This window comes from Bos taurus, chromosome 19 (genome assembly GCF_002263795.3).
Source record: "Bos taurus isolate L1 Dominette 01449 registration number 42190680 breed Hereford chromosome 19, ARS-UCD2.0, whole genome shotgun sequence".
Classification (NCBI taxonomy): domain Eukaryota; kingdom Metazoa; phylum Chordata; class Mammalia; order Artiodactyla; family Bovidae; genus Bos; species Bos taurus.
The window spans coordinates 32919167-32946885 of NC_037346.1; the positions used below are offsets into that span (position 1 = coordinate 32919167).

At 50.7% G+C, this 27719-nt stretch overlaps 1 protein-coding gene across 5 annotated transcripts; it reads right to left on the reverse strand.

The window, feature by feature from the left end:
- Window positions 1-525: 525 nt before the first annotated feature.
- Window positions 526-27719, reverse strand: CDRT4 (CMT1A duplicated region transcript 4). Of its 5 annotated transcripts, none has more exons than XM_059878043.1 (5): window positions 27560-27719; window positions 24852-24922; window positions 13183-13264; window positions 6816-6890; window positions 526-4845 (listed from the first exon to the last, which is right to left on the reverse strand). In XM_059878043.1, exons 3-5 carry the CDS (start codon window positions 13250-13252, stop codon window positions 4391-4393), a joined length of 600 nt encoding a protein of 199 aa, XP_059734026.1. In that variant the 5' UTR covers window positions 13253-13264; window positions 24852-24922; window positions 27560-27719; the 3' UTR covers window positions 526-4390.

The following is a 27719-nucleotide window of genomic DNA, read 5'->3' on the forward strand; positions in this document are numbered from 1 at the left end:
CCAAATCCCACTCATAATTCAAGTCATCCATGAAAGGAGCACAGTTGTAAACTAAGGAAGAGTCTGTTATCAGAACATAAGATCTCTGTGGGCAAGGATTTTGTCTGCTTTGTTGGGCCTCCTGCTTGGAAAGTAGAAAATGGCAACCCACTCCAGTATTCTTGCCTGGAAACCTCCATGGACAGAGCAGTCTGGCAGGCTGCAGACCACGGGGTCGCATAGTCAGACAACACTGAGCACTGAGCACACACACAGGAGCAGGGCAGCCTACAGACTAAATACTATTAAGTTCTACCAATTTTTTTACTTCTCACTGGGTTGGTAACCTAAGACTAAATACTATTAAGTTCTACCAATTTTTTTACTTCTCACTGGTAACCTAAAGTAAGCAAAAGTAACAGGAAGCTCCTCATATCTAAATTTTATCTCCCTTACATTCTATCTTTTTAGAGTCGCTTTGAGTTTATTTCCTCTTTGTAAGAGACTAAGAAGGGCCACCTGTGTTCAACAGATAACGCCAGTTCATTAACTCAACTACTGTTTTAATCTGAAGAAGGAAAAACTCTTTGCCAAGACAAGTTTAAGCACCTATGAGTTATATGAACACTCTTAGATTCTCCTACTCATAAGAATATCTATTAACCATCCCTTTTCAAGGTTAGGAGTACACTTATACATACCTGTATCAAGAAAATGCCATTATACTTAAGAATCAGTAACATTACTCTCAAGCACCGGATCCTGGTAAATCCCAGGCCCTTGTTTACTGCCCCTGCAGCTCTCATTCAGTCTCATCACTGATAAGGTGTGGGTTTTGCACACACGCCCGTCACTCCAGAAGGGTGGGGATTCCAAGAAGCTTCTAGGAGTGACTGACTCAGATAGAGCTGGAGAGAGCCGCAGGGGCAGGACAGGCACAATGGGCGCACCCACATCCCACAGTGCACTTTACAATCTTTTCTACCACTTCTGTGGACATGCGGAGTGAGGCTGCAGGGCTGGGGTTCCCGCTGCTGGCTTTCCGTCTCCAGGGACGTGGGGCTGGCCCTTGGTTGGGATTCCTGGGCTGTGTCCCCTCTCCCTCCCAGGGCCCCCACCAAAGCCCAGGGGTCCAAACCCCTACCTCAGGGGACCCATTATTTTATCTCTGTCCTGAAAAAAAAGACTAGGGGGACTGTGAGGCATTTATGCCTCCCACACAAGGCCCTCAGGCCCCCTAATGGACCAGAAGGATTTGTAATCACACGCACTGTCAGTTAAGTCCATGGCTCCACCAAGCCCCTGGCCTTAGGCCCCGCCCTGGCCTCCCTTTCCAATTGGAGGATCCCTGGGCCACCCCCAAACATCTGGCTGGCACACACCAGCTCCAGGAACTGCCAGATCGTCTGTCCTTACAGCCCACCTTCCCCACCCCCACCCCTCCGAACCCCTGAATGGCAAGGACCACAGGCTCAGCTGAAGGTAAACGTCAACTGTTTAAACACCGACTGTGGAATCTGCAAACAGACAAAAACCATATCGTGCATGGGAGCCAGAGAATTTGCTCAAAAACAGCTACTCAACGTGTCAGAGGCAGAGGGGTCCTTAGTTACTGAGCAGCACAGAAGGGCTAACAAAAGATACACTCTGGTGTTTCACACACCAACCAGAGTGGGGAGACAAAACAGCTCCCCTGCCAAACAGAACTTTTCAGATGCTGTGGAGATAAAGAGGCGGCGGCTACGGGCTGTGGACTCCCAGCGCTGAGTCCAGCACATCCAAGGGAACCTGAGCTCCCCCAGGCCCTCTACTCAGAAGGCGGCTGAGGTTGCACTGGAGGGTGCACTCGGAAGAATCCACATTCCACTCCAAGCCCCGCCCACTGGGCCGACTCCAGGCGGCTGGAAGGCTGCTTGCGGGCCCTGGGAGCACGGGGAAGTCTCCCAGCTTCATGAACAAAGCTGTCCAGTCCTGCCAAGCATCCACTGGGCTCTGCAGACCCACAGTTTCATGTCCACACCCAGGGCGGGGACCTGCACGTGGGTGCCTTGTGACATCAAGAAGTCTCTCCCCCACTTTTTGTTGTTACTTCAGGGCCTCCCAGGATTTTAGCGAGTCCTCCACGAGTTTAGCACAAGTTCAGCTCCAGGGCCCCCACCTCCATGCAGTCAGGCATCTGGGCCTGGAGACAAATTTAAGCAACCGCCGCTTTGATACCTCAGGGTCACCCTCCTTCCTTCAGTGATGGAGGCTTCATCACTGGTCCAGCTACTCTGTCCATCAGCTGCCTCCCCAGGAGAACCCCTTCCAGGTAGCCCCCTCGGTCCTCAAGCCAACATGGTCAAGTCCTTGAAGTGGCTGAACCCATGAACCCAGTTTGGCCTTGAACAGACTCCTCCCTTTCAAAGCAATTAATAGTTTTTCTTTCTTAAAACAGCCCCAGAAGGCAACACATCTGTACTGCAGCCACAGACACAAGCCATTCTCATCACAGCGTAAGGTGCTTAGCTCCTGCTTGTATGTTATAACAGACTGAGAATTAAATTAATCTAAGCAATGTTATCTATAAAACAACCATTAATTTAGAGTATATATTTGTAAAAACTGTGAAACACCTAGAAATTTAAAAAGCAACAGCCACCAAAAACAAAACAAAACATTATGTAACAACTCTGCCTTCAAAGGAATGGAAAGAAATCAGCCTAAACCCCTGCAAATACTGACACAATGAAAATCTATAATCCATCACTGCCCAAGTATACTCTAGCTATGAACTCCCATAAAGGGATAGAGAAAAGAAAACTTTTCGTTGGGAATTCATCACTTGCCTCCATGTCTGTAAATGTTCCATGGACCCAAAAGACAGTCATTCGGATTCACTGTAAATCACATTATTTTTGTAAGAATTCATTCTGGCCAAGAGCTGCGGACCCAGGAATGGATCTGGAGCTCCTAACTTGTGCAGCTCTCTACACAGCTTACGGCAGCCAGAGTGCAGCCAAGTGTTTCTGCAGGGCTCCTGGGTGGAGAGGGCACATTCGCAGGGCAGCTTCCACCTTTTCCAACAACTAACTCATTGCATCTTCTGTGTCTCTGTGAGAAGCTGGGTGAGTATTAACCATTTCACTAACACAAGCTGGGTGAGGCAAAGAAGAGAGATGCGATCAGTGAAGCCACGCTCAGTGGAGGAGCCCCACAGCTGAGACTGGGTGGTCTGCCTGTCACATGGGGTCCCTCTGTGACTAAACACGTAGTGTGTCTGCCTCCAGACTGAGGACAGCATCGTTTGCTCTAGGGCCAGCTGGGAATAGCCCAAGCATGGGTGGACCAATTCCAGCTGTCTGACAAAGCACAGCTGGGGGCCAGCTGGAGCTGTCTCCCCGCCAGCTCCGCTCCACAAGCCTCAGAGAAGTCCAGGGGACAGAATCCCCCATCTCTCAGCAGCGGACACTTGGACCCCCATGGCGGCTTTGTAAGCACTTCCAAGGAAGAAACCTCCCAGTACAGGTTCAGGAACCAAGTGGGATGGCAAGGTGGGATCTCTTGGAACCCACTGGAAAGGGACTCAAGCTTAACTCCCTGGCTCTAAGTCCATCCTTTCACACTCTGCTTCAAGACGCAGGGTTTGAGTTGCTGCAAACCACATTTCTATTTCCCTCCCAGTTAGGATCCGCCTATCAGGAGACCAGAGGGAGCGTCAAGGCTGGAGGAGGAAGAAGAGACTTGCTCCAGATTTGGTTCCTGCTGGCTTCCTCTCCTCAGCAATACTCATTCACTTGGGCGGTGTCAACTCCTTCCAGAAAAATCTGAGTCCCTCTTGGGTTTCCCCAACACTCTTGGAACCAAGCTTGGGGCGTCCATGAGCCAAGAGGTGGGGGTGCCACCCCACAGGGCTGTCCTCCGAGCTCAGGACACCAGTGTCTGCTGAGAAGCATTCGTTAGCCCACCTCAGGAATCAGAGATCAGCCCACCTGCCCGTCACCAAGCGTCTAACTTAATATATTTGCTTCTTCCCTGGGTGCATGCCCCAGGCTGCTTCCTGCAGGTGCCTCTCCATCCACGCCCTCTGAACCCTCTTCTTGCCTTTTCAGTGGCCTGCTTAGGGATTCTTTCTATTAATAGAAAGAATCTCTGGTGTGGTTTCTGTCTGCTGCCTGGACCAGAACTGATTCATCCCCAGCTGGGTCCTAAGCATCTACACCAGGAACTGGAGCCTGGCATTCCCAGGCCCACTTAATTGCACTGCCAGAGGGAACGTACCCGCCCACCCATGGCCCCCATCCCGTGGGGTTGATCTCAGCCAAACTCTGCACCAGCAGGGGCGAGTTCCAATGCAAGGGCCGCCACATAATGTGTGGCAAACGGCACTTAATTGCCATACAAGCTCGGGGGTCGGCTGCGGGGACTCTGGCTAGAGGCAAAACATTTCCGACGGCCGCCCGGCCGTGTAAGGGAGCGTCCTCATGGTGGGTGCCCGGGCAAAGATGATCTTGTTGTAGCTGGCGGTGGGACTTGCCCTGGAGTCCGAGTGCAGGTGGAGGGGCTCTGGGACCCCTGAGGGCCCCATGGCCGACATGGTGAGGGGGCCCCACACAGACAGCATGGTTTCGGACCTCAGGTCCTTGAAGGTGGTGGTGCCCGAGGACTTGGAGGACTTCCTCCTCTTCAGCTGGATGAGGCTGGCTGGCTTGCTCTGCTTGCCCACCCGCCGACTCTCCTCCACCGTTTGCAAGCACTCCAGCTCTCTGGCCTTGCTCTTCTCGATGAGTCTCTTCACCATTGGGGAGGTGTACGTGACATAGGCTGGCCACGGGTCGTGTTTCTCAAGCAGATTCACTGGGAGCCCGATGTTCTCAGTGAGTTCTACTGGCAAAGAGAAACATGGGCAATTTAGAGGCACTCGCGGCAGTGGTTCCATTCTTTAGGGGTCAGAGGAATCAGAGTTTGGATTTCTCCCCATCAGGCATGATAGCCCTTCCACCCCCTATATTCAGTGGGAATAAAATGGTGGGCTTGAACTCAAGTCTAATGGGCTCACACATCCATAAACTTCTCACTCTAGCTGCTGGTCAGAAGTTTTGGGTGTCTGAGGTGGGGGGAACTTTACTGGAAAATCTGTAAAGTTGGGATACAGAATGACACTCCACGGAGTATATTAGTTAAGGAAAACAAGAGTGGGACCTTGGAGTCCAATAGGCTTGGTTTCAAATCTTTGCATACATCAAATTGTTTAACCTATAAACCTGCTGGTTTTCAGGTGTTTTTTTTTTTTTTACTGGTCATTTCACCAGTAAAAATGGTTACCATAAGGCTATAGGAAGGATGAAATAAAGTAATATAAGTCAAGGACTTGTAACGGTGTAGCTCAGGGTTGAAAGCATGGGCTTTGCACTTGGACTGCTGCTGCTACTGCTGCTAAGTCGCTTCAGTCATGTCCGACTCTGTGACCCCATAGAGGGCAGCCTACCAGGCTCCCTGGTCCCTGGGATTCTCCGGGCAAGAACACTGGAGTGGGTTGCCATTTCCTTCTCCAATGCAGGAAGGTGAAAAGTGAAAGTGAAGTCACTCAGTCGTGTCCGACTCTTAGCGACCCCATGGGCTGCAGCCCACCAGGCTCCTCTGTCCATGGGATTTTCCAGGCAAGAGTACTGGAGTGGGGTGCCATTGCCTTCTCCGTGCACTTGGACTATCTGAGTTCAAATTCATTCTCCACCCCGTCTTCTTATCTGTGAATCTCGAGCAAGTCTCTGACCCTCCTTAACTTCATCGGCTTTGTGTGTAAAGCAGTGATTAGAAAAAGACCAACCCCAAAGAGCTTTCTTGTGGATTAAAGGAAGCAATATATGTAAAGATTTTATTTAGCACAGTACCTGGCATAGAGTAATCAGTGAACAGCAACTATGAACATCTTGGCTGAGTCTCACTGCCTTTTTCATTTAATCCTTGTTACACCTGATAAAGAGTGTCATCTCCCTTTAAGAGAGGACAAGCCCACGGCTGTCCATCCTGCACAGCTAGCACATGGTGTGTTTGAACTCAAGTCTCACAGGCTCACACATACATAAGCTTTTCACTTTGGCTGCTGGCCAGAAGTGTTGGGTGTCTGGGTTGGGGCGAGCTTTACTGGAAAATCCACCCATTAGTTTGCCAAGCAGCCCATCCCTCTGTGAATACCAAGTCCTTCCAGGTCAGATCTTCTTTCTTTCCTTTGCAGCTTCACTTGGTCCCGAAGAAGGGCCTCCAAATTTCCCTCCCACAGCTTCTCCTCCCCCGTTTCCTCAGGTGTTGCCTACTTGCCCTAATTTTATAGTCCTTTGGTCATTTTGATATGAATTGGAGAGGCAGGGGACTTAAAAGGTTCATCTTGCCATTTCCAGCCTGAATTCAGTGAAAAGCACTATAACTCAAGAGAAGAGGCAGATACTAAAGTGATTCTCAGGCTCCCTTGTGGGGAAACAAGAGCTTCTCGGAGACAGGGCCATGAGGAAGAGCATCGTGGAAGGTTCCAGGTCCCGACAAGGGTGTCACTGTGCCTGGGGGAAGACAGGATGCGTGACGTCACCTCACTCTAGAAGAAGAGCATCCAAGCTTCCAGGCACAGACGTGACCACCCGTCCTTGCCTGCCCAAAGCAGACGCAAAACTCCAGGGTCCTGCGGGTTAGGGCAACCACTGTACAGGACAGAGATGAAACTACCCAGAGACCTGCCCCTTCTGTCTCTCCAAGCCACCAGATCCTCGCACCAGTGTGACAGAGCGGCCACCTCAGTGCCTCCCCTGCCCCCACCACCCCCTAACCTCGGCCAACCCCGCCCGCTGCAAAGACCTGAGCTTTACCTTCTTCCATCTTCATCTTTCTTGCATCGAGCCTCTCCATGTTTACCAAATTCTTCACAGCAAAGGCCTGGATACCTTAGGAGAAAAACATCTGTAAGCCTGGACTCCCAACAGAGAGTCCTGGAAGAAAGCAACGAGCAGCCTCCCTGGGAGCCTGAGCTCAAGGGCCTCTGTCGTCTCAGAGACAAGGAGGAGCCTCCGGGAGCCGGAGAGAGGGGCTGAACCCAGGGCATGCTGGGAGGGCAGGCCAGCTCCAGGCCTCCACCTTCTGACTGCCAGCTTTTGAGGACCCAGTGCGGGGCTGGCTTGGGGGCTGCATCAAGGCTGGACTAGGGAAAAAGTGAAGAAAGAAACGCTCCCACTTCAAAACCACGTCTTCTTCTCCACCAGAGCCCAAGTGAGCACATTACTGCCGTTGGGCGGAATACCTCTCCCCGGCAGCACCCTTGGCCTGCTATCAGGGGAAGGGGCAGCAGAGATGGGCAGCTGCCTGTAGTCAACCTCAGGCCCTCAGGCAGAGGCTGCAATAAGGCTGCCTTCCTGCCCAACATGACCATGTACATGTGGGAATCCGATGGTAACTGTAGTCTAGGAACTCTTGAGCCTGAGGGTCCATCCGCCTGGAGGGTTGTTAAAACATCCCTGGGCCCAGGTCCAGAGCCACAACTCAAATCTTCAGCAAGGAAATTGGTGAGATTTTATTATTAACCACTTAGCAACCTTTTCCAGAGAAGGCAATGGCACCCCACTCCAGTACTCCTGCCTGGAAAATCCCATGGACAGAGGAGCCTGGAAGGCTGCAGTCCATGGGGTCACTAAGAGTCAGACACGACTGAAGTGATGCAGCAGCAGCAGCAGCAGCGACCTTTTCAGCTCTTTTCTACTTCCAAGCCCCAGAAATGCACATCGGAGAATGGATGACTTTATAGATTCATTCCTTGAGCATTGGGAGGGCCCAGGGAGCATGCCCACTGCCTCCTGTCAACACCCAGGGACTAAGAATTTGAGTGGCTCTGAACAAGCTTGAGGGTGAGTCTGGAGCTGTGTCCAGGAGACCCTGCTTTGAGAACCATGGGTCCAGGGCAGTGCCACTCCATGGGAACCCTGGGGGGTGGGGCTGGGAAAACACAGCAGCAGGGTCCCGCACCAGGGATGCAGGGTCCGCCGCCTGCTCTGGGGGCCTGAGAATGTGCATGTCTAAGTCATGCCCATTGGAGAAGGAAATGGCAACCCACTCCAGTATTCTTGCCTGGAGAATCCCAGGGACGGGGGAGCCTGGTGGGCTGCCATCTCTGGGGTCACACAGAGTCGGACACGACTGAAGCGACTTAGCAGCAGCAGCAGCAGCAAGTCATGCCCAGGTGCCGCTGCCAGTGTGAGGACCTACTCTTAGTGGCCCTGTTAGAGGCTGAATGATGATTCTAAAATCTTTCTTTCAGCTGCAACATACACGAGGCTTGGCTTGTGCAGGTAGGAAACGCCCCTCAGGTGAGCAATTCCAAGACTGTCTGCCCCCTTTCCCTCCCCATTGAGGAGCCACTGGGGAAGGCAGGGAAGGGAGCTCTCAACAGGGCCACCATCAATCCTACTGTAGTTATAAAGTAAATCATTTCCAAGGTCAGAGCTTTATTATAACATGCCTCACAGCCAAATAAATAAATAAATAAAACAGAAGCAATATTGCAGCAAATTCAATAAAGACTTTTAAAAAATTCCACATCAAAATAAAAATCTTTAAAAAATAATTTTTTTTTTTTAATGAAGGGCTGTAGAGCATTCCCACCACCACCTGCTAATACTGGAATCAGGAAGATTAAAGAACCAGTGTCTCAAAGTGGGGGCTAAGGATGGTGCTTTCATGCAGAACTGGTTCACACTCTGTCCATGGCCACCAGCCGAATTCTTATCTCAGGAAACCATCCTGCAAAAGGATTTTGTGGGTTCCAGGAAAGACTGATGAATCAGCGGGTACAAATCCACCCCGAACACTCAGATTGTTTGCCCCACAGACACTGTGAAAATAGTGCTGTATGCACACCCCTGATGGGCAGGACAGTGTCTTAATCCAGTGTTTCCCAAGCTGTGCCCCACAGAATGCAAAAGAAACAGTGAAAAAAGTGAAAGTGTTAGTCACTCAGTCATGTCCGATTCTTTGCGACCCCAAGGACTGTAGCCTGCCAGGCTCCTGTGTCCATGGGATTTCCCAGGCAAGAACAGGGTTTCTCCAGGCAAGAATACTGGAGTGGTTGCCATGCCCTCCTCCAGGGGATCTTCCTGACCCAGGGATCGAACCCACATCTCTATGTCTCCTGCATTGGCAGGTGGGTTCTTTACCACTAGCACCACCTGGGAAAGGCCAAGCCAAATGGAGGGCTCAGTGCTCCCTGGAAAGTAGACCTGCTTCCTTCCTTCTGCCTGGCCTGCCCCCTTCTCTGCTTCAGACTGCAGGCATCTTGTCTTGCTTGCATCTCATCTCCCTCTTCTCCCTGAGCCATCCGAGGAGTTTGTCTGACCCCCCCTCGGCCCCCCACCCCCAACGGATGGAGAACCATATTTTCTCCAGCAGGAAGCTGGTGCAGAGTTTCTTTCCACCTCTGCACTTACCCTTCTCAACCTCCGGTCTCCTCCCTGGCCTGCCCGTTTCCTTGTCTGCCTTCTGGTTACTCTGCATTTATTTTGGGCTGAAGAGGAAGCTTCCACTTAGGGCAGAAGTGTCCTGGGAGTCTTATCTCTAAGACCTGAACCAGCCTGGTGCCGCGTGGTGTTCCCATGCTGACCTTCATCCTGAGCGGACCCTCGTCTTATAGGCTGAGAACACTCTCTGACACCCCGCACTTCAGACCTAGGGAAGCACTGGGCCCCCCAACAGACTTACCATGAGCCCACCGCCCACTTACCAAGACTCCCTCCACCTCTTCACGCTGCCCCATCCCCCCACCCAACACTATGGAGCTGACAGGCTCCAGAGGGCACCCAGGAGATCCTGATATGATACTGGGAAGCCCTGAGAATTCCAGAGCTAAGACAGAGGGGACAGGGGTGGGGAGGGGCAAACTGGCCTCCGCTCCCCACTCCCTATGAGACAACTTGCTGGCCACCTTCTCAACCTCAAACACACGCCTACTCCAAGAGAGGAGAAACAAGCCCATCACTGAGCTCTGCTAAAAAGCCTACTTGTACACGATGGGCAGCTATGGTAGCTGTCAGCTGGTCCTGATCGAGATCACACCTCTTTCCAGGGCAGGGGATGAGGGGGGTGGGCACCACCCTGGGGTGGGAGGCAGGAGTCTCATCGAAGTGCCCATCTTCTGACACAGGCCTGGCATCACTGACTCATCACAGTGGCAGGAGGGAGAAGGGGGGCACGCTGCTTCTTGAAGACGCTTCTGCACATCCATGTTCTCTAATGATTACACGTGGACTTTGAGGGACACCAGAAGTGGAAGCAGAGTTGAAGTGCCCACTGCCACACGTATCAGTTCATGCACAGGTGCAGGTGTTCACCAAATCCATACTGAGCCCCAAACACAGCACTTCTAAGAGGTGTGGGTCCCACCCTCCCCGAGAACTCACAGTGGATTCTCCATGTTCATCTCTTGCTTTCGGGGGGTGGGGGGGAAGGGGTCTACCCTTCACAGTGCCAAGGGTCCACAAAGCACGTTTGTCTCCCATGCCCATAACACATCAAACACAACCGGCCCATGTCATCCGAGTCATCAAAAATAAAAGAAGAGAAGTTCCTACAGAGACCAGAAGCAGGCCCCTCAGCCACTCTGCAGATGGGGGGGTCCACTGTCACCACGCACCAGGCCTGGAGCTTCGGTTCAAGGAGCACACGGCCCATTGAGGAGCCAGACCACAAGCTTCCCAACTCAACCCAGGTCAGGATGGGAAAGCATGAAACAGGTTCAAGAAGAGAAGATGGTTGTGCTGAGTCCTGATGGACTGGCGGGGGAGGGGCAGTGAGTCCTGAGAAGTTCAAGTCCTGAGTGAAGTGTGTCTCCACTCGGGCCCACCTTCCTCTCTGGGTGCAGCTCACACAGGCTGCAGGGTTTCTGCCTATGAACCATGATGCTGAATTGGCAGAATAAACACTTGACAGATGCGCTGCAGGAAGCAGAACTGAGCCTTGGGTAAAACTACAAATCTAAATTTCATATTTATCTGAGGACTGTTCCATGATAAATAGTAAAATTCCCAATTTAAATGTAATATGAAGACTCATTCAGCAAACAGCACCCGTGGCCATACTGTCTAGAGATCAAGGTTCAAATTTTTAAATAAAATTTCCAAAATGAGCCAAACAGGCACAATCAGAGGAACACTGTTCAACCTTTTCCTTCTGTGGATGTTTTCAGTAGCCGGGTACACAGACAGGCAAGACGGCTAGGAAAGATGAAAAGACAGGCAGCAGGAACCAGCCCTGCCTTCATACTCAGGAAATCAGACATGAAAGGCGTGAAGCAGTTGTGCCCAGGGACCTTCTCTCTGCCTGACAGCTGGCTCAGGAGTAAAGGGACCATGAAAACATGTGGCTTCGCAGAGTGTAATCAATCAGAAAGAGGAAGCTCTGCTCCACTGGAACAATGGGAGGACAGACTGGCATCTCCAGGGTGGCTGCAATCAGTGGGCCCCACCACCCGATTCTACAGTGCTCAAAGCACCAGGAACCCAGGGTTTGCTTTAAAGATGGTGACTTGCTAACAGCTAACATTGATTACCCTTCAAGTCAGGGACCAGGAGACCAGAGAGAAATCAAATTTCATTTCATCCTTAATGAACACTGTGAATTTTCAACCTGGCATATATTACTTACATTTAAAATATCTTTAAGAAAAAAATAATAAATATCAAGCAAATCCTAGAAATAATGCTTTCTTTTTCAAAAGTTAATATTTTAGATAATAATGATGAGCAAAATTTTATGTATCCTTACACAATATTAATTTTATTTTTTTGCCTGTTTACCTGTATATTTTTCTTAATTGGAAGATTTTTATAAGGCCATGTTTTACCTGATTTTTTTTAACTTCACTTTAATCATATTAAAAGGATAAAATATGAGGAGGCTTCCCTCATAGCTCAGTTGGTAAAGAATCTGCCTGCAATGCAGGAGGCTCTGGTTCGATTCCTGGGTTGGGAAGATCTCCTGGAGAAGGAAACGGCAACCCACTCCAGTACTCTTGTCTGGAAAATCCCATGGATGGAGGAGCTGGTAGACTACAGTCCATGGGGTCACGAGGAGCAGGACACAACTGAGCGACTTCACTTAATCATATTAAAATCCCTATCTTGTTTTTTTTTGTTTTTTTTTTTTTTAAAGAAAAATGGTGATTGCATTTGAGACTCTGCCTGGAAGCAAAGAGCTAATGTGGCCACCTTCTTCAGAGGTCAGTTATCCCAACATACACATAACCTATGGGCTTCCCTGGTTGCACAGTGGTAAAGAATCTGCCTGCCAATGCAGGAGAGAGGGGTTTGATCCCTGGGTCAGGAAGATCCCTTGGAGAAGGAACTGGAAGCCCACCCCAGTATTCTTGCCTGGGAAATTCCATGGACAGAGGAGCCTGATGAGTTACAGTCCCTAGGGTCTCAAAGAGTCATATACGACTGAACAACTCAGCATATACATACACATATACATACACATATACATGCATGCGTGCCAGATCGCTTCAGTCATGTTCGACTTTTTGCAACCCCATAGACCGTAGCCCGCCAGGCTCCCTGTCCACGGGATTCTCCAGGCAAGAATACTGGAGTGGGTTGCCATGCCCTTCTCCAGGGGATCTTCCTGACCCAGGAATCGAACTTGCATCTCTTGCGTCTCCTGCAAAGCAGCGGAGTGAGGGGAGGAGGATACACCACCAGTGGCACCTGGGCAGCCCTGCCCAGAAATGAGCCCAAGACACTGGCTTGAAGCCAGCAAGTCCAGGATTCAGGCTTCACTGAAACCCTGTCTCACACAGAAAACCACAGGGCCCAAACAGACTGAATTCCAACCCCGCTTTTCCTCGGAAGCCACGTGTCCTTTCGTCTGGTCCAGCACGCGCTCCGTCCCCTGCACGCCCACCATACACAGGGATGCCGCTGCTACTCGATGCGGCCCCGGGCGGCCTCCCATCTGCTCTTAGAGGGTGGAGTGGCCTTTTCTTCCCTCCAAACGATGATAAATTCAGACACCCCTTCATCTCTCCTTCCAGGACTGTTTTGACTCTTCTTTTGGGAGGCCGATCAGCACCCCCAGCGGCCTTATACCTGCTCTAACCTCTTCTCTCAAGTGTCTTATCTGTGCCTGGTCTACCAGGGCCCTTTGTCCCATTGTGCGTGACTTGGTATTGGGGTCTCTCTCCCCAGGTTTGCTCACCTCGCTCTGACCGTCTCTGGTTTCTGTTTCTCCAGCGTGCAAGCTTCTGAAAGTCTCTGGTGTGGCTCATTTCAAGAGGTTTCTGAAAAATACAGAATGAGGAAGGTAAACTGGTAAAATACACTATCATGTAACTACCATGGATGCTCTAGGGGAAACGGACAGCTGAATATGCAGGAAAACTGTTGCCTGCAGTTAAAAGAGAAAATAGCAAAGATTGAGTACCCAAAGATCAAGAAAGGGGTCTTTGCAATTGGAGAGAAAAACTGAGTTACTCATTTTAAACGAATTTTTCTAGGCACCGACATACAAACAGTCCACAGCGACCCATTAGCATATAGGAAATATGTGCGGTCACGTGCCAGGAAGTTCTGAGGCTCTGACAAAAGGAGTTTTTGTTGAGTCAGAAATCCAATTCAACAAGGGTTTTAATGTGTCTCCCCTTAGCACAGTAGAGGGGTGCACGGAGCAGTTTTACTCTCCGGGAACGGGCCCTCCACGATATGTGCTGGGGGGACATCCTCTCCTGACAGAGGCCCAACCTTCCAGACCCAGCCTTGTGCAGCCCTGCATGAGAGCCAGCTCTCTCCTCAGTGCTCCCACAGTGTTTCTGTGACCTAACTGTGTTTGTATTTCAACAACTCCAAGAGGCAACATACGAGAATATACCTAACGGGACAAAGATACATATGAAGCAGTTGTATGGAGTAAAGTATACAATCAAGGGGCTTCCCTGGTACCTCAGTTGGTAAAGAATCTGCCTGCAATGCAGGAGACTCTGGTTCGACCCCTGGGTCGGGAAGATTCCCTGAAGAAGGGATAGGCTACCCACTCCAGTATTCGTGGGCTTCCCTGGTGGTTCAGACGGTAAAGAATCTGCCCACAATGCGGGAGACCTGGGTTTGATCCCTGGGTTGGCAAGATCCCCTGGAGGAGGGCATGGCAACACACTCTAGTACTCTTTCCTGGAGAATCCCCATGGACAGGAGTCTGTCAGACTACAGTTCATGGGGTCACAAAGAGTCAGACCTGACTGAGTGACTAAGCACAACACAGCATGTACAATTAAGAGCATGAGGGCAGGACAGGCCGGCTGCTGCCCAGCTGTGTGACCTGCAGTGGGATCCTTAAACTTCCTGAGGCTCGATGACCTCGTCTGTAAACTAGGGGCAGTAACAGGATTTCTCTGGCCTTGACGGCTCTGTCGTGAGGTACATTATGTGAAGCAGGTGGGAGCCCAGGTTGGACCGCCCTCACCCTCCTTGGGTGACTGTCATGCAGGACTGTGACATCCAGGAAGAGGCTGGAGCAGGGGGAGATGAAATGATGGGCTACAGGAGTGGGGGCACACTTCTGTCCCCAAGTCCCACCCATCCCGCACATCAATGCCACTCTCAGTTCCCAGAAGCCCTGCTTATATCATCTGCTTGTAGAAACGACACCCTCTGGAGGTGACCTGAGCCCAGCAGGTCTGAGGCATCCCAGTCAATCTGCAGCCACTCGAGTCCAAATGTACAGATATGCGCACGGCCCTGATCCCCAAGGTGAAGGGGGGGTTCTATTATCTACACACACACATGTGCACATGCACACGTGCACACACAAGCCCCATGCAACTCCCTGATGTCCCCAGGCATGCCTCTGGGAAACCCTCAGCTTCAACACCCCTGGTCCCAGCTGACCCCGTTTCTCCTCTCCTCAGGCCACTGCAGCTCCAGCCTGCGATGACTTCATGAGCAAACCGGGCCAAAAAGTCTCGCCAGATTCCTGCTGGAAACAATCTGGAGACTTGGGTATGTGAGCAGCTTAAAGGGGACGTGGGCTGGAGGAGAGTTCTGAGACCCAGCTCTGCATCTTTGGTCCAGTCTTGAGTAGGTTACTCGGTCCTTCCAAATTTCAGTTTCTCCATGAGACACACCCTGTCCCATGGATGTTACTCCAATCCAGTTGATTCAGGGAGAAGGATGTCATGATCAGTAAGTTCTAAACTGTCTGCTTTTGTAGAGAAGATCAGGAAGCCTGAACTAATGGCATGAACATACCTCTCTGATGTGTGACTGGGGCGCGTGTGGGTAGCAAGATGATGACGTAACATGGGCACCCAAGACAAGAACTAGATGAATTCCAGAGAGAGCAGAGGGTGGAGGTGGGACGAGAGGAGAGAGTGGAGGGCAAGTGTAACCAGTTCAGGAGCTCAGAATCACCAGCCCCGGGTGGTCTTCAGAACACTGTGTCTTACTCTCTGGTGACCGCAGAACTCGTTTATCTCTCCCCTCACAGCCACGGGCTTATCAGAACCACCAGGGTTCCAGGGCCCACAGGCTGAACAGACTGAACAGAACTGGGCCCAGAAGCCTTGGCAGGCAGCCTCCCAGAAGGCCCCCAAAGATCCTCTGCCCACCAGAACTCACATCCTCTGAAACCCACCCCCCACCAGTATCTAATGTCTCCTTTCTAACAGATAGAATGTGATCAAAGTGATGGGACATTACATGGCGATTAGGTTACACAGAAACCTTGGCTTCCTTCTTGAACTCACTCTCTGTCTCTGTCTGTCTTTCTTTGTCTCTGTACATCAGAGGGAAACCCTATTATAAGCCACCCTAGGGGGAAGCTAATGGCCAGGGATATTTCTAGCCAGCAAGGAACGGAGGCCCTTAGTTTCACAACCTGTGAGGAACTTGATCTTGCCAGTAACCATGCGAGTGAGCTCTGGCAGGGACCCTCCCCAGTTAGCCTCTTGGGTAGGACCACAGCCCCAGCCAAAACCACAACTGTCCCCCACAAAGAGGCCTGGAGACAGAGGCACAGTTAAGTCCCACTCAGATTCTCAACCCATGGAGACTGGGAGGTACATGTGTGTTTTAAGAAACTAAATTTGGGGGTACTTGTTACACAGCAAGAGGTAACTGATACAAGGCCCATCCCATATCAGACTTCCCAAGGAAGGATCCTACTCCTGATACTGAACAGAGACGTGGACTCCGCCAGCCGTGGGGGTAATTCCCCTACATGGTTCCTCCTTCCACTCTCTTCCCATCTCTGGGGAACAATGCAACTCCTGCTACAAGGGAGCATGTGTATGTAAAGAATTCATGGCTATCAAACACCACAGAAATGAGGCCATCATCTAACAAAGCCAGTTTGGACAAGGCCATCTTGATACTGCAGACACACTGCTGTGGCTGGAGGGGTCAAGGCAGAGAGGGGACAGGGAGGGGTGGAAAGGGGTGGAGGTGGGGCTCAGAGATGATGCCAGGGTGCTTTCTTCACATGTTCCTTGAGAGGTTCAGAAAGCTGCAGCTTTAGTGGTTAGATGATGCCAAGTAAAAATGACTTTGGCATCAAAATGGCTTTGTGAAAGCAGCCAGATTATAAAGTCAAGTTCTATCACGCAATTATTTTACGCATACACCCCCTCTACAACATAAATGCTGTTTGGGCTCTGGATCTGGGTGGCTGGCCAGCCACCTTTCTCTCCTGCTGTGTGTGCATGAGTGCATGTGTGTACTCGCACATGCACACACATACACAAACCATGAATGGGATTCAGAAGTAGGTTTTCAGGGTCTGAGAGCACAGGATAAGAAAACTGGGGGTTTCAAGGCCCCCATCTGCCCCCTGCCTGATGTGGATCTAGGCTGTTCCTATCCAAAAGGCTGAAGGGCACCTGCCCCCAGGGCTGAGGCTTCACCCAGGACCCCACAGAGAGCAAATCATCACCGAGAAAAATCCAGGAACCAGGTTATTGTGTTCAAGGGAAGGGTGCCTTTATCTTTGAATTGATCCCACTGGTTTCCCAAAGGTCTCTATATCGTTAATAAAGAGAAGAGGGTCTCCGTGGCCCCGTTGTGTGATCATCCTGCTAAAGGACATCCTATTAAAGGACAGCAACAGTCACAGATCATCACAGGCACCGACCAGCATGGTTCTGAGACCCAACCAGCTATGTTGGGGTCTTTCTGGCCCAACAGTCTAGCCCTCATGTCACTAGATTTCTCTGTGAAAATAGGGTTGTTGTTTTTTTTCCTCTCTCTCTCTCCAGCTCTGACCTCCTCCCCACACAGCAGCCCAGGACCCAGGATGCACGCCAGCTTCCCAGCACCCCACCAAATGAGTTCCATGTGAGCCCAACTTCTGAGTTTATCGCAACCAAGAAAGCACAGCAAGCCCTGACCTTCAGCACTCGGCCCCCTTTCTGCCGGGTTCCAGAAGAGAAAGCTCACTTTGCCCTCTAGGGTGGGAAATGTGAAAGGCAGGGTGCAGAGCTGGGGTGAGCCCCACCACCACTGCCACCAAACAGCCAGCAGTCTTTCCATCCACCCATGGAAATTCTAGACGCACGAGGTACAGGAACCGACCCTGCATTCCCACCCTTGCCAACTGCCGTAAACCTGTTTCTCTCCCGTTGGAGTTACGACGTGGAGCCAGAAATCTGGAAGAATTTACCGCCCAGTCAGTACAGACAGAGGAAAACATTGTTCGGAATAAACACTGGGATCCCTCCCTCAGCATCCAGGAATGTGGAGCCGGCGGGGTGGAGATCAGCAGCTTCTCAGCACGGCCCTCCTGGGCCACGGCGGGAGGGCCGGCTGAGGCTGCAGTCCAGCCCAGAGCCCAGGCCTGGGGCTTCCCCCTTCCCTCCCTCGATCCTGGCCTTGGCTCCAGAAACCCTGATTCTGGGCAGGACCCTGCCCACCTGCAGAGGCCACGCCTCCCTGTCCTTGGGAGGGGCCAGAAGAGGCAAAGGGACCCAGAGGGGCTCATAGGCTCTGTCTGGGACTTTCCACTTCCTTCGACTGCACCGCCTATGAAATAGTGGCTTCTCCTGGAGGAAGAAAGGAGGCTCTGTATATGCAGCGGGGACGCAGCGCCTGCAACCAGGAGCCGCAAGGGCCGGGCTCGCTTTGACCGCCAGCATCTACCTGGCTTTGAAGGAGCCATGGGCCCGGCCCCACCCCATGTTCTCCAGCCCTGGGGTGGGGAGACGAGGGGCTGGCTTTTCCTGGGGCTATGTGGGGGTCCCAGGAAGGTGTCTTTGGGTCATGGCGTCCCTCTGCCTGAAGTGCCCCTGCCAACAGATAGGCCTGACCGGAACTGTTGACAGTTTCTGACAGTCACAGTTCAGGAGGAACTCTGCAAGTCAAGAAGGCTTCAAGGAGACGGTGCAGACAGAGCCTGAGGATGGCTGCTTTGCCCCAGGACCTCCAGCAGGGCTGCCAAGCAGTTTAGGGGCAGCAACAGAGGTGCACGGCCACCCTGTGGGCCCTGACCCTCACCATGGCTCTCACCCCGTCCTCAGCCCCAAAGGATGCACAGAGGGCGTATTTAAGTGGACTTATTGATGCCTTCCACTGGGCTTCCCATGTGGCACTAGTGGTAAAGAAACTGCCTGCCAATTCAGGAGACGTAAGAGACTCAGGTTCGATCCCTGGGTCAGGAAGATCCCTTGGAGGAGGGCATGGCAACCAGTATTCTTTCCTGGGAAATCCCACGGACAGAGAAGCATGGCATACAGTCCACAGGGTCTCCAAGGGCTGGACATGACTGAGCACGCACACATTGATGACTCCCACTGGGACTTCCCTGCTCAGTGAGCATATGACCCGGACCAGAGGTCACCAGGGTGGTCCGGGGACCAGCCTCAGCATCACCTGGCTGCTTGTTGGCAATGCTTTTCCTCTGGTCCACCCAGGCCTGCTGCATTGGAAACTCTGGCATGGGGCTGGAACCTGAGTTCAACAAGCCTGCCAGGCGATGCTGGTTCACAGGAGAGCTGTCCTCTGCCATCTCCCCACCGGATAGCAGAGAAAGGCTGAGAGGTTCATGTTGGCTTCCAAGAAGTCACAGAAATGGTGTGTGAATGTCGCCTGGACTAAGAACTGCTGTGCCAAAGTCTGGTGTCAGTGGAAATTTTTGACTCCAGCTTCAGAAACACTTTTTCCACCTCAGTGTGGTCACCCTTGACGGGTGGTTTCTAAAACTTTACTTTGAAGCCAAGGGGCGGGCAAGAAAACGGCGAGATTTCTTGGCTCTTGCAGCAGCTGCCAGCCCTGGGCGCATCACAGCTCTGCTTGGAGGGCCTGCTGTTGCCAGGGCTCCCTCCTCACCTAGTGCTTCAAGGGGCGACAAGGAGAGGATACAGCCAGACTCTCTGACTGAGCTGATTTGTAAAGAAAAGTACTGGCCGAGGAAGTAAAATCTCATTTGTCCCTTTGGCAAATGATGCTGAATATTCATTGCAAGGACTGATGCTGAAGCTGAAGCTCTAATACTTTGACCACCTGATGCAAAGAGCCCACTCGTTGGAAAAGACCCTGATGCTGGGAAAGATTGAAGGCAGGATGAGGAAAGGTGTGACAGAGAATGAGATGATTGGATGGCATCACCAACTCAATGGACATGAGTTTGAGCAAACTGTGGGAGATGGTAAAGGACAGGGAAGCCTGGCGTGCTGCAGTCCATGGGGTCACAAAGAGTCAGACACAACTGAGCAACTGACCAACTGCACGTCACCAAACTCCATCTGTTCCATTTGGCTGTCCTGAACTGTATCCTCTACAATAACCTGGTGAACATTTCCTGTAAAGTAACAGTAAAGCATTTCCTGAGTTCTGTGAGTTATTCTAGCAAATGAGCAAATCTGAGGAAGGGGTGATGGGATCCCCCAAATTTATAGCCAGTGAGAAGTAGAGGAGGCCCTTGGGACTTGAATTGAAATGGGGGCAGTCTTGTGAGACTGAGCCCTCTATCTGACGCTCTCCAGGGAGACAGAAGCTGAATTGAATTCACGTGTAAGCACCCAGCTGGTGGTGGAGGAGGGGAGAATCAGCTGGTGTCAGAAGCTATACATTTGGTGTCAGAAAAAAGATGTCATGGACATGGACATGTGAAGGCCACAGAGGCGTCAAGAAACTCAAGGACCAAATGAATCCGTTGACATTGACACTAGGAGCGTGTATGAGGCTGATTCCATAAAATGATGGGGTGAAAGCCAGAACTGGGAGAGCTACAGAGTTCATGGGGGAGGCGGCTGTGGGGACAGGGATGGGAATAATGTAAATGGAGACCCGGGAGGGCCAGCAGTGCCACCAGAGGGACCCACTTCATGCCATTCATTCCTTACCACTGTCCACCTATGACATGGTGTCCCCATTCTGTAAAGGGAGTGATGAGCCTCCGAAACACCAAGCAACTGTCTCAAAGCCCTGCAGTTGGCAAATGCTGAGGTTAGAATTCAAAAGCAAGTCAATTTGATTCTAAAACCTGCTTGTAACTAGCGGACAGTTGCCCCTCGGAGCTATAGCTGCTGAACCCGCGTATATGGGACCAACTGTGAGGGATCTGAGCATCCGTGGACTTTGATACCCTCAAAGGGTCCTGGAACAATCCCCCAAGGACACAGAGGGAAGACTCTGACTGTATCTGTAGATACCCAAGTGAATCTACAAATAAACTATTAGAATTACCGAGTTTAGCAAACTTGTTGGAGGCAAAGACAACATACTACTAAATACCAGCCAGAAACAAACGTCTGAAAAAGTTACTGTTTTCAATTACTTCAAAAATGCCAAAGTCAGTAAATAAATCCAACAAAATATGTGCAAGTCCTCTCTGCAGAAAATTATACATTATTAAAAAAACACGTTTCAGTTCAGTTCAATCGCATCTGACTCTTTGCGACCCCATGGACCACAGCACGCCAGGCCTCCCTGTCCATCACCAGCTCCCAAAGTTTACCCAAACTCATGTCCACCGAGTGAGTGATGTCATCCAACAATCTCATCTTCTGTGGTCCCCTTCTCCTCCTGACTTCAATCCTTCCCACCATCAGGGTCTTTTCAAATGAAGTCAGTTCTTCACATCAGGTGGCCAAAATACTGGAGTTTCAGCTTTAGCATCGGTCCTTCCAATGAACACCCAGGACTGATCTCCTTTAGGATGGACTGGTTGGATCTCCTCGCAGTCCAAGAGACTCTCAAGAGCCTTCTCCAACACCACAGTTCAAAAGCATCAATTCTTCAGCACTCAGTTTTCTTCATAGTCCAACTCTCACATCCATACATGACCACTGGAAAAACCATGGCTTGACTAGATGGACCTTTGTTGGCAAAGTAATGTCTCTGCTTTTCAATATGCTATCTAGGTTGGTCATAACTTTCCTTCCAAGGAGTAAGCGTCTGTTAATTTCATGGCTGCAATCACCATCTGCAGTGATTTTGGAGCCCCCAAAAATAAAGTTAGCCACTGTTTCCACTGTTTCCCCATCTATTTGCCAGGAAGTGATGGGACCAGATGCCATGATCTTAGTTTTCTGAATGTTGAGCTTTAAGCCAACTTTTTCATTCTCCTTTTCACTTTTATCAAGAGGCTCTTTAGTTCTTCTTTACTTTCTGCCATAAGGGTGGTGTCATCTGCATATATGAGGTTATTGATATTTCTCCTGGCAATTTTGATTCTAGCTTTTGCGTCATCCAGCCCAGCATTTCGCATGATGTACTCTGCATATAAGTTAAATAACCAGGGTGACAATATACAGCCTTGACGTTATCCTTTTCCTATTTGGAACCAGTCTGTTGTTCCATGTCCAATTCTAACTGTTGCTTCCTGACCTGCAAACAGATTTCTCAAGAGCCAGGTCAGGTGGTCTGGTATTCCCATCTCTTTCAGAATTTTCCACAGTTTATTGTGATCCACACAGTCAAAGGCTTTGGCATAGTCAATAAGGCAGAAATAGATGTTTTTCTGGAATTCTCTTGCTTTTTCAATGATCCAGCAGATGTTGGCAATTTGAAGTCTGGTTCCTCTGCCTTTTCTAAAATCAGCTTGAATATCTGGAAGTTCACGGTTCAAGTACTATTAAAGCCTGGCTTGGAGGATTTTGAGCATTACTTTGCTAGCATGTGAGATGAGTGCAACTGTGAAGTAGTTTGAGCATTCTTTGGCATTGCCTTTCTTTGGGATAGGAATGAAAACTGACCTATTCCAGTCCTATAGCCACTGCTGAGTTTTCCAAATTTGCTGACATATTGAGTACAGCACTTTCACAGCATCATCTTTTAGGATTTGAAAGAGCTCAACTGGAATTTCATCACTTCCACTAGCTTTGTTTGTAGCGATGCTTCCTAAGGCCCACTTGACTTCAGATTCCAGGATGTCTGGCTCTAGGTGGGTGATCACACCATCATGATTATGTGGGTCATGAAGATCTTTTTTGTATAGTTCTTCTGTGTATTCTTGCCACCTCTTCTTAATATCTTCTGCTTCTGTTAGCTCCATACCATTTCTGTCCTTTATTGAGCCCATCTTTGCATGAAATGTTCCCTTGGTATCTCTAATTTTCTTGAAGAGATCTCTAGTCTTTCCCATTCTATTGTTTTTCTCTATTTCTTTGCACTGATCATTGAAGAAGGCTTTCTTATCTCTCCTTCCTATTCTTTGGAACTCTGCTTCAAATGGGTGTATCTTTCCTTTTCTGTTTTGCTTTTCGCTTCTCTTCTTTTCACAGCTACTTGTAAGGCCTCCTCAGACAGCCATTGTGCTTTTTTGCATTTCTTTTTCTTGGGGATGGTCTTGATTCCTGTCTCCTGTACAATGTCACAAACCTCTGTCCATAGTTCATCGAGCACTCTATCAGATCTAATCCCTTAAATATATTTCTCACTTCACTGTGTAATCATAAGGGATTTGATTTAGGTTATACCTGAATGGTCTAGTGGTTTTCCATACTTTCTTAAATTTAAGTCTGAATTTGGCAATAAGGAGTTCATGATCTGAGCCATAGACAGCTTCGGTTTTATTTTTGCTGACTGTATAGAGCTTCTCCATTTTTGGCTGCAAAGAATATAATCAATCTGATTTCAGTATTGGTCATCTGGTGATGTCCATGTGTAGAGTCTTCTCTTGTGTTGTTGGAAGAGGGTGTTTGCTATAACCAGTGCGTTCTCTTGGCAAAACTCTATTAGCCTTTGCCCTGCTTCATTCTGCACTCCAAGGCCAAATTTGCCTGTTACTCCAGGTGTTTCTTAACTTCCTACTTTTGCATTCCAGTCCCCTATAATGAAAAGGACATCTTTTGGGGGTGTTAGTTTAGAAGTCTGAATAAATGGAAAGAAATGCCATGTTTACTGTAAAAATATCAGTTCTCCTACTTTGGGCTGTAGATTCAACGTCACCTCAACCAAGTTGAAAGTGTCTATAGAAACTCACAAGCTGATTGTAAAGTGTATTAATGTAAAGGGGCTTCCCAGGTGGCACTAGTGGTAAAGAACCCACCTGTAAATGCAGGAGCCTCAAGAGATGTAGGTTCAATCTCTCGGCTGGGAAGATCCCGTGGAGAAAGGCATGGCAACCCACTCCAGTATTTTTGTCTGGAGAATCCCATGGACAGAGGAGCCTGGCAGGTTACAGTCTATGGGGTCACAAAGAGTCCATGACTGAAGCAACTCAGCAGACCACATACTAATGTAAAATGTTTTAAGGATGTAAGGATGGCAGGGGCCAGAAAAGGGAGGCAAGAGTGTGGGAAGTGAAAAGAGAGATGAGAGACTGTGGAGCCGAGTCAGGGGGACCCTTACATCCCCCACTGTCAGCACCGCTGTAGGGCCACCAGCTGGGGGTGCATCTAGATATGGAGAGGGGATTCTCTTTAGCGTCAGAGAGGAGACTTGGTTTGAAGAAGTTGGGAAGAAGAAAAAAAGGATCAGATGTGGTGGAAAAACCAGTGGGCTACAGAGTCAGGGAGGGTCAGGGTCTCGATGAGCAAGAGTGAAATGATGGTTCCAGGGTGGCTGGAGAACAATACAGGCTGGAGACATCCTGCAGGTGGCCCCTCCAAGAAGCCCTGGCTGACAGCCCATGACTGTGATTAGCTAATTGGCTTCTGTCTCTCTGCGACCAAAAGTCAAGAGTCTAAAAACCAGAACAAAGTCATTCTCTGGCATGTTCCTAAAAACTTGAAGAATTACAACGGTGAAATAAACATTTGTTAGAAATAAACAATGAAAAATGAAAACCAAAACGGGCCAAGTATTTCCCAGGCTGCTGGCCTGACCTGCTGCACATTCCTGATGCCTAACCTAGACCAGACACTCGCTTGTTGTTGTTCAGTCGCTCAGTCAAGTCTGACTGTGACCCTGTGGACTGCAGTGCGTCAGGCCTCCCTGTCCTTCAGAATCTCCCAGAGCTTGCTCAAATTCATCATTGAGTCAGTGATGCTGTCCAACCATCTCATCCTCTATTGCCCCCTTCTCCTCTTGCCCTCAGTCTTTCCCAGCATCAGGGTCTTTTCCAATGAGTTGGCTTTTCACATCAGGTGGCCAAAATATTGGAGCTTCAGCTTCAGCATCAGTCCTTCCAAAGACTATTCAGAGTTGATTTCCTTTAGGATGAACTTGTTTGATCTCCTTGCAGTCCCAGGGACTCTCAAGAGTCTTCTCGTGAGCATTCCTCACAGCAACTTGGCAAACTTTTCCTTCCTTTCTGTTGATTTCTGGGCATTTTCCCTGCAGCACCAGCCTCCATGAGCTGAGGAAGCAACTTCCCATCTTCTCTCTGCAGCAGACTGCCCACCACGCAGTTTACCAGGTGCCATCAGACCTGACACTGACCCATCCGGCTGGAAATGCCCTGTCATCAGCCCCCTCCTCAGAGCCTGACTTCCCGCACACCTGTCTGTCCCATCACCAGAGACCTGGTGGCCTGAGGAAAACGGGAACTGGGAGAAGAAGGTCCTGAGGTCCTGGAAAAGAAACAGGGGCCAGTAGTTGGTGGGAAAGTCAGAACTGGCACATGGACTGGCTGAGGTCTGGACAGTGAAGGGCCACGCCAGGAGTGGGCAAAATGACAGGTCAAGCAAGCAACAGAGTCAGGGTTGCCAGAGGGGCTGGGAACCCAGTGCTCTACACTCGCCCAGAGCGCGAACACGGGTCAGAGGGCACTGGGTTCCTGTCCTAGTTCTGTTTTTTGCCAGCTGTGTGACTTTGGGCAAATTACCAACCTCACTTGGCCTCATTTTTGTCTAGTGAAGAGAGGGTGGGGTGGGGGTGGGGCAGGGGTGAGGGTAAGGGTGGCAGAGAAGTGAAGACCCATGGGCCAGGCAAGCCCTCAGGCGCGGGAGACTGATACGTCTTTGTCCCAGGAGATGCTGAGCCTGTTAAAGGCAGAGACCAGCTCCCGGCCTGGGCATGGTGTTTGGCATCCTCTCTCTGCGCCCTTTGCTGGTCAGCGCTCACTGGGGACATCGACAGCATGGATGCTGGGGGTGTGAGCAATCTGGGCGCATGGCAACTGGCCCGAGACAGACCGCAGCAGTGCTGACGTCCACTGTCCACGCTCGGCCCCTTCCGCCCACCCCGCCCATTGGCCTCACTCCTCGCCCCCATCACCAGCATTTTCCAAATGTCCCTCCCTCTCTGCTTCAAACGTTCCCAAGTCTCCCCTCCTCTAGAAAATTCTTCCCTTGACCCCAAGCTTCTCTGACTTCTATTTTCCTCCTTCTTCTGCCAAAACTCCCCAGGGAGTGGCCTGTACCAGCTGCTATTCCTTCCTCACTCCCCCAGGCCCAGCTGCCTGGCGCCCATCCACCAAGCCCCACGGCCCCACTGACAGGCTGACGGGGAAGGACAGGGGGCACGGCCATGGAGGGGCTAAAAAGTGCAGGGGTTGGGCCCATGTGTGCACACACACACATATACACCGATGCACACAGAAACACATATGCACATAGGAACACAGATATACACAAATGCACATGAACATGTACACACAGGCACACACACAGAAATACAGACATGCACACCCAGACATACACCGACACACACAAATACGTAGAGGCAACAGATGCACACACAGACACGAATACATACACCCATGCACGTGTGCATGCTCAACCATGTCCATGGGCGACTGGAGTCCACCAGACACACACAAGTACATAGAGACAACAGAAATGCACACACAGACATAAATACATGTGCACACTCAGTCATGTCTGATTCTTGTGACCCCATGGACTATAGTCCACCAGGCTCCTCTGTCCATGGAATTCTCCAGGCAAGAATACTGGAGCGGGTTGCCATTTCCTCTTCCAGGGAATTTCCCCAACCCAGAGATCAAACTCACATCTCCTGAGTCTCCTGTATTGGCAGGTGGATTCTTTACCACTGAGCCACCTGGGAAGCCCCCAACACACACACAAGCACATATACACACATGCCCACACAGACACAAAGACACACACACACTAACCCATTCCAATACAACAACCGAGGGCCCCCTGCTCTGACTAGGGGAGGAGGAGGGATCCCAGGGCTCCAGACCCCTCATGGCAGCACCAGGAGGGCAAAGAGAAGACACTGGAATGGCTGTCCTGCATTCCAACCCAGGCCATGTGGGCCTGACCATTCATTACTAGGGAGGAAGCGTCCCTGTACCCTGCACAGGTCCCAGCTGGGAGCACTCAGAAAACACCCCGAACTAACTCAGCTGAAAAGGAAGGAGGCAAGTGCTGGTTGGAGGCCTGAAGGAAGACTGTGACCTTGGAACGCAGCAGGTGAAGTGGACAGGACCAGCTCCCTGACCCTAGGCTGGCCAGTGACCCTCTCCCGGACACGGGGCAGTCTGAACTGAACCCAGGACTCTGGCCCCCTCATCCTTGCCCCTCCCTTCCTGCTTCTCCCACAGCAGCTCCTCACACCTCAAGCACATGCAAAACCGAAGCTGCTGGCACAGACGGTAGCCTCTGGGGGCCTGGGTTTGAGCCCAGCCCCCCCTCCCTCTTCCCCTTCCCCATTCACACTGTGTCCACGCTGATCAGAAAGCTTATGGACTGCTGTGTTTACGTACTCACCCTTTTTCCTCCTGTTCTTTATTATTCTTCAATAAGCAACTGGAATATTCATCATCACTTTTTCTAAAACCTGCTGTCTGTGTGGCTGTCACGACCTTCTCCCCTCCGGGTTCCTATAGGTCCTTAACCGTCAAGGCCTCCCCCAATCCCGATGTAGCATGTCCTGGGTGCTGAGCTCCTGGTGGGTGGGGAGGGAACGTGATAGGAGCCCTGTCCCCCACCCCTAGGGAGGAAACGGGTTTATTTCGTGTGTTTGTTTTGGTTTCTTAGACTTGTTGCCCTGGCTGCCTTGTGGAGTCACCTGACCATTTTAAAAGACAGGCCTAAGTTCCTGCAAAGTTAATCCAGACCTCAGTAGAGTTAGAGTCCAGGGGTGGATGGCATGGAAGGAGGAAGACCGAGGCTCCGACGTCCAGCAAAAGGGCTCCTGCTACTGTGACAGGCTGGCCTTTCTCCACATTCATCCCTGACTGTTCTCTCTGGAACACCTGGTGCTCCAAGGCAAGACAGGACCTACCCCCAAGTTACCTGAGAGGTTTCTGTGCTTCTCCATGCTACCTTCAGGAGCCTGGTGACTCTCCCTCCCGGGGCTTATTTTCGCCCCCAAATGTCCCCGTATCCTTGACTCTACTTCCCCGTTGGTCCTCTACTCGTGGCCGCCAGCCATCCTCTCTCCACTGCCCCAGGT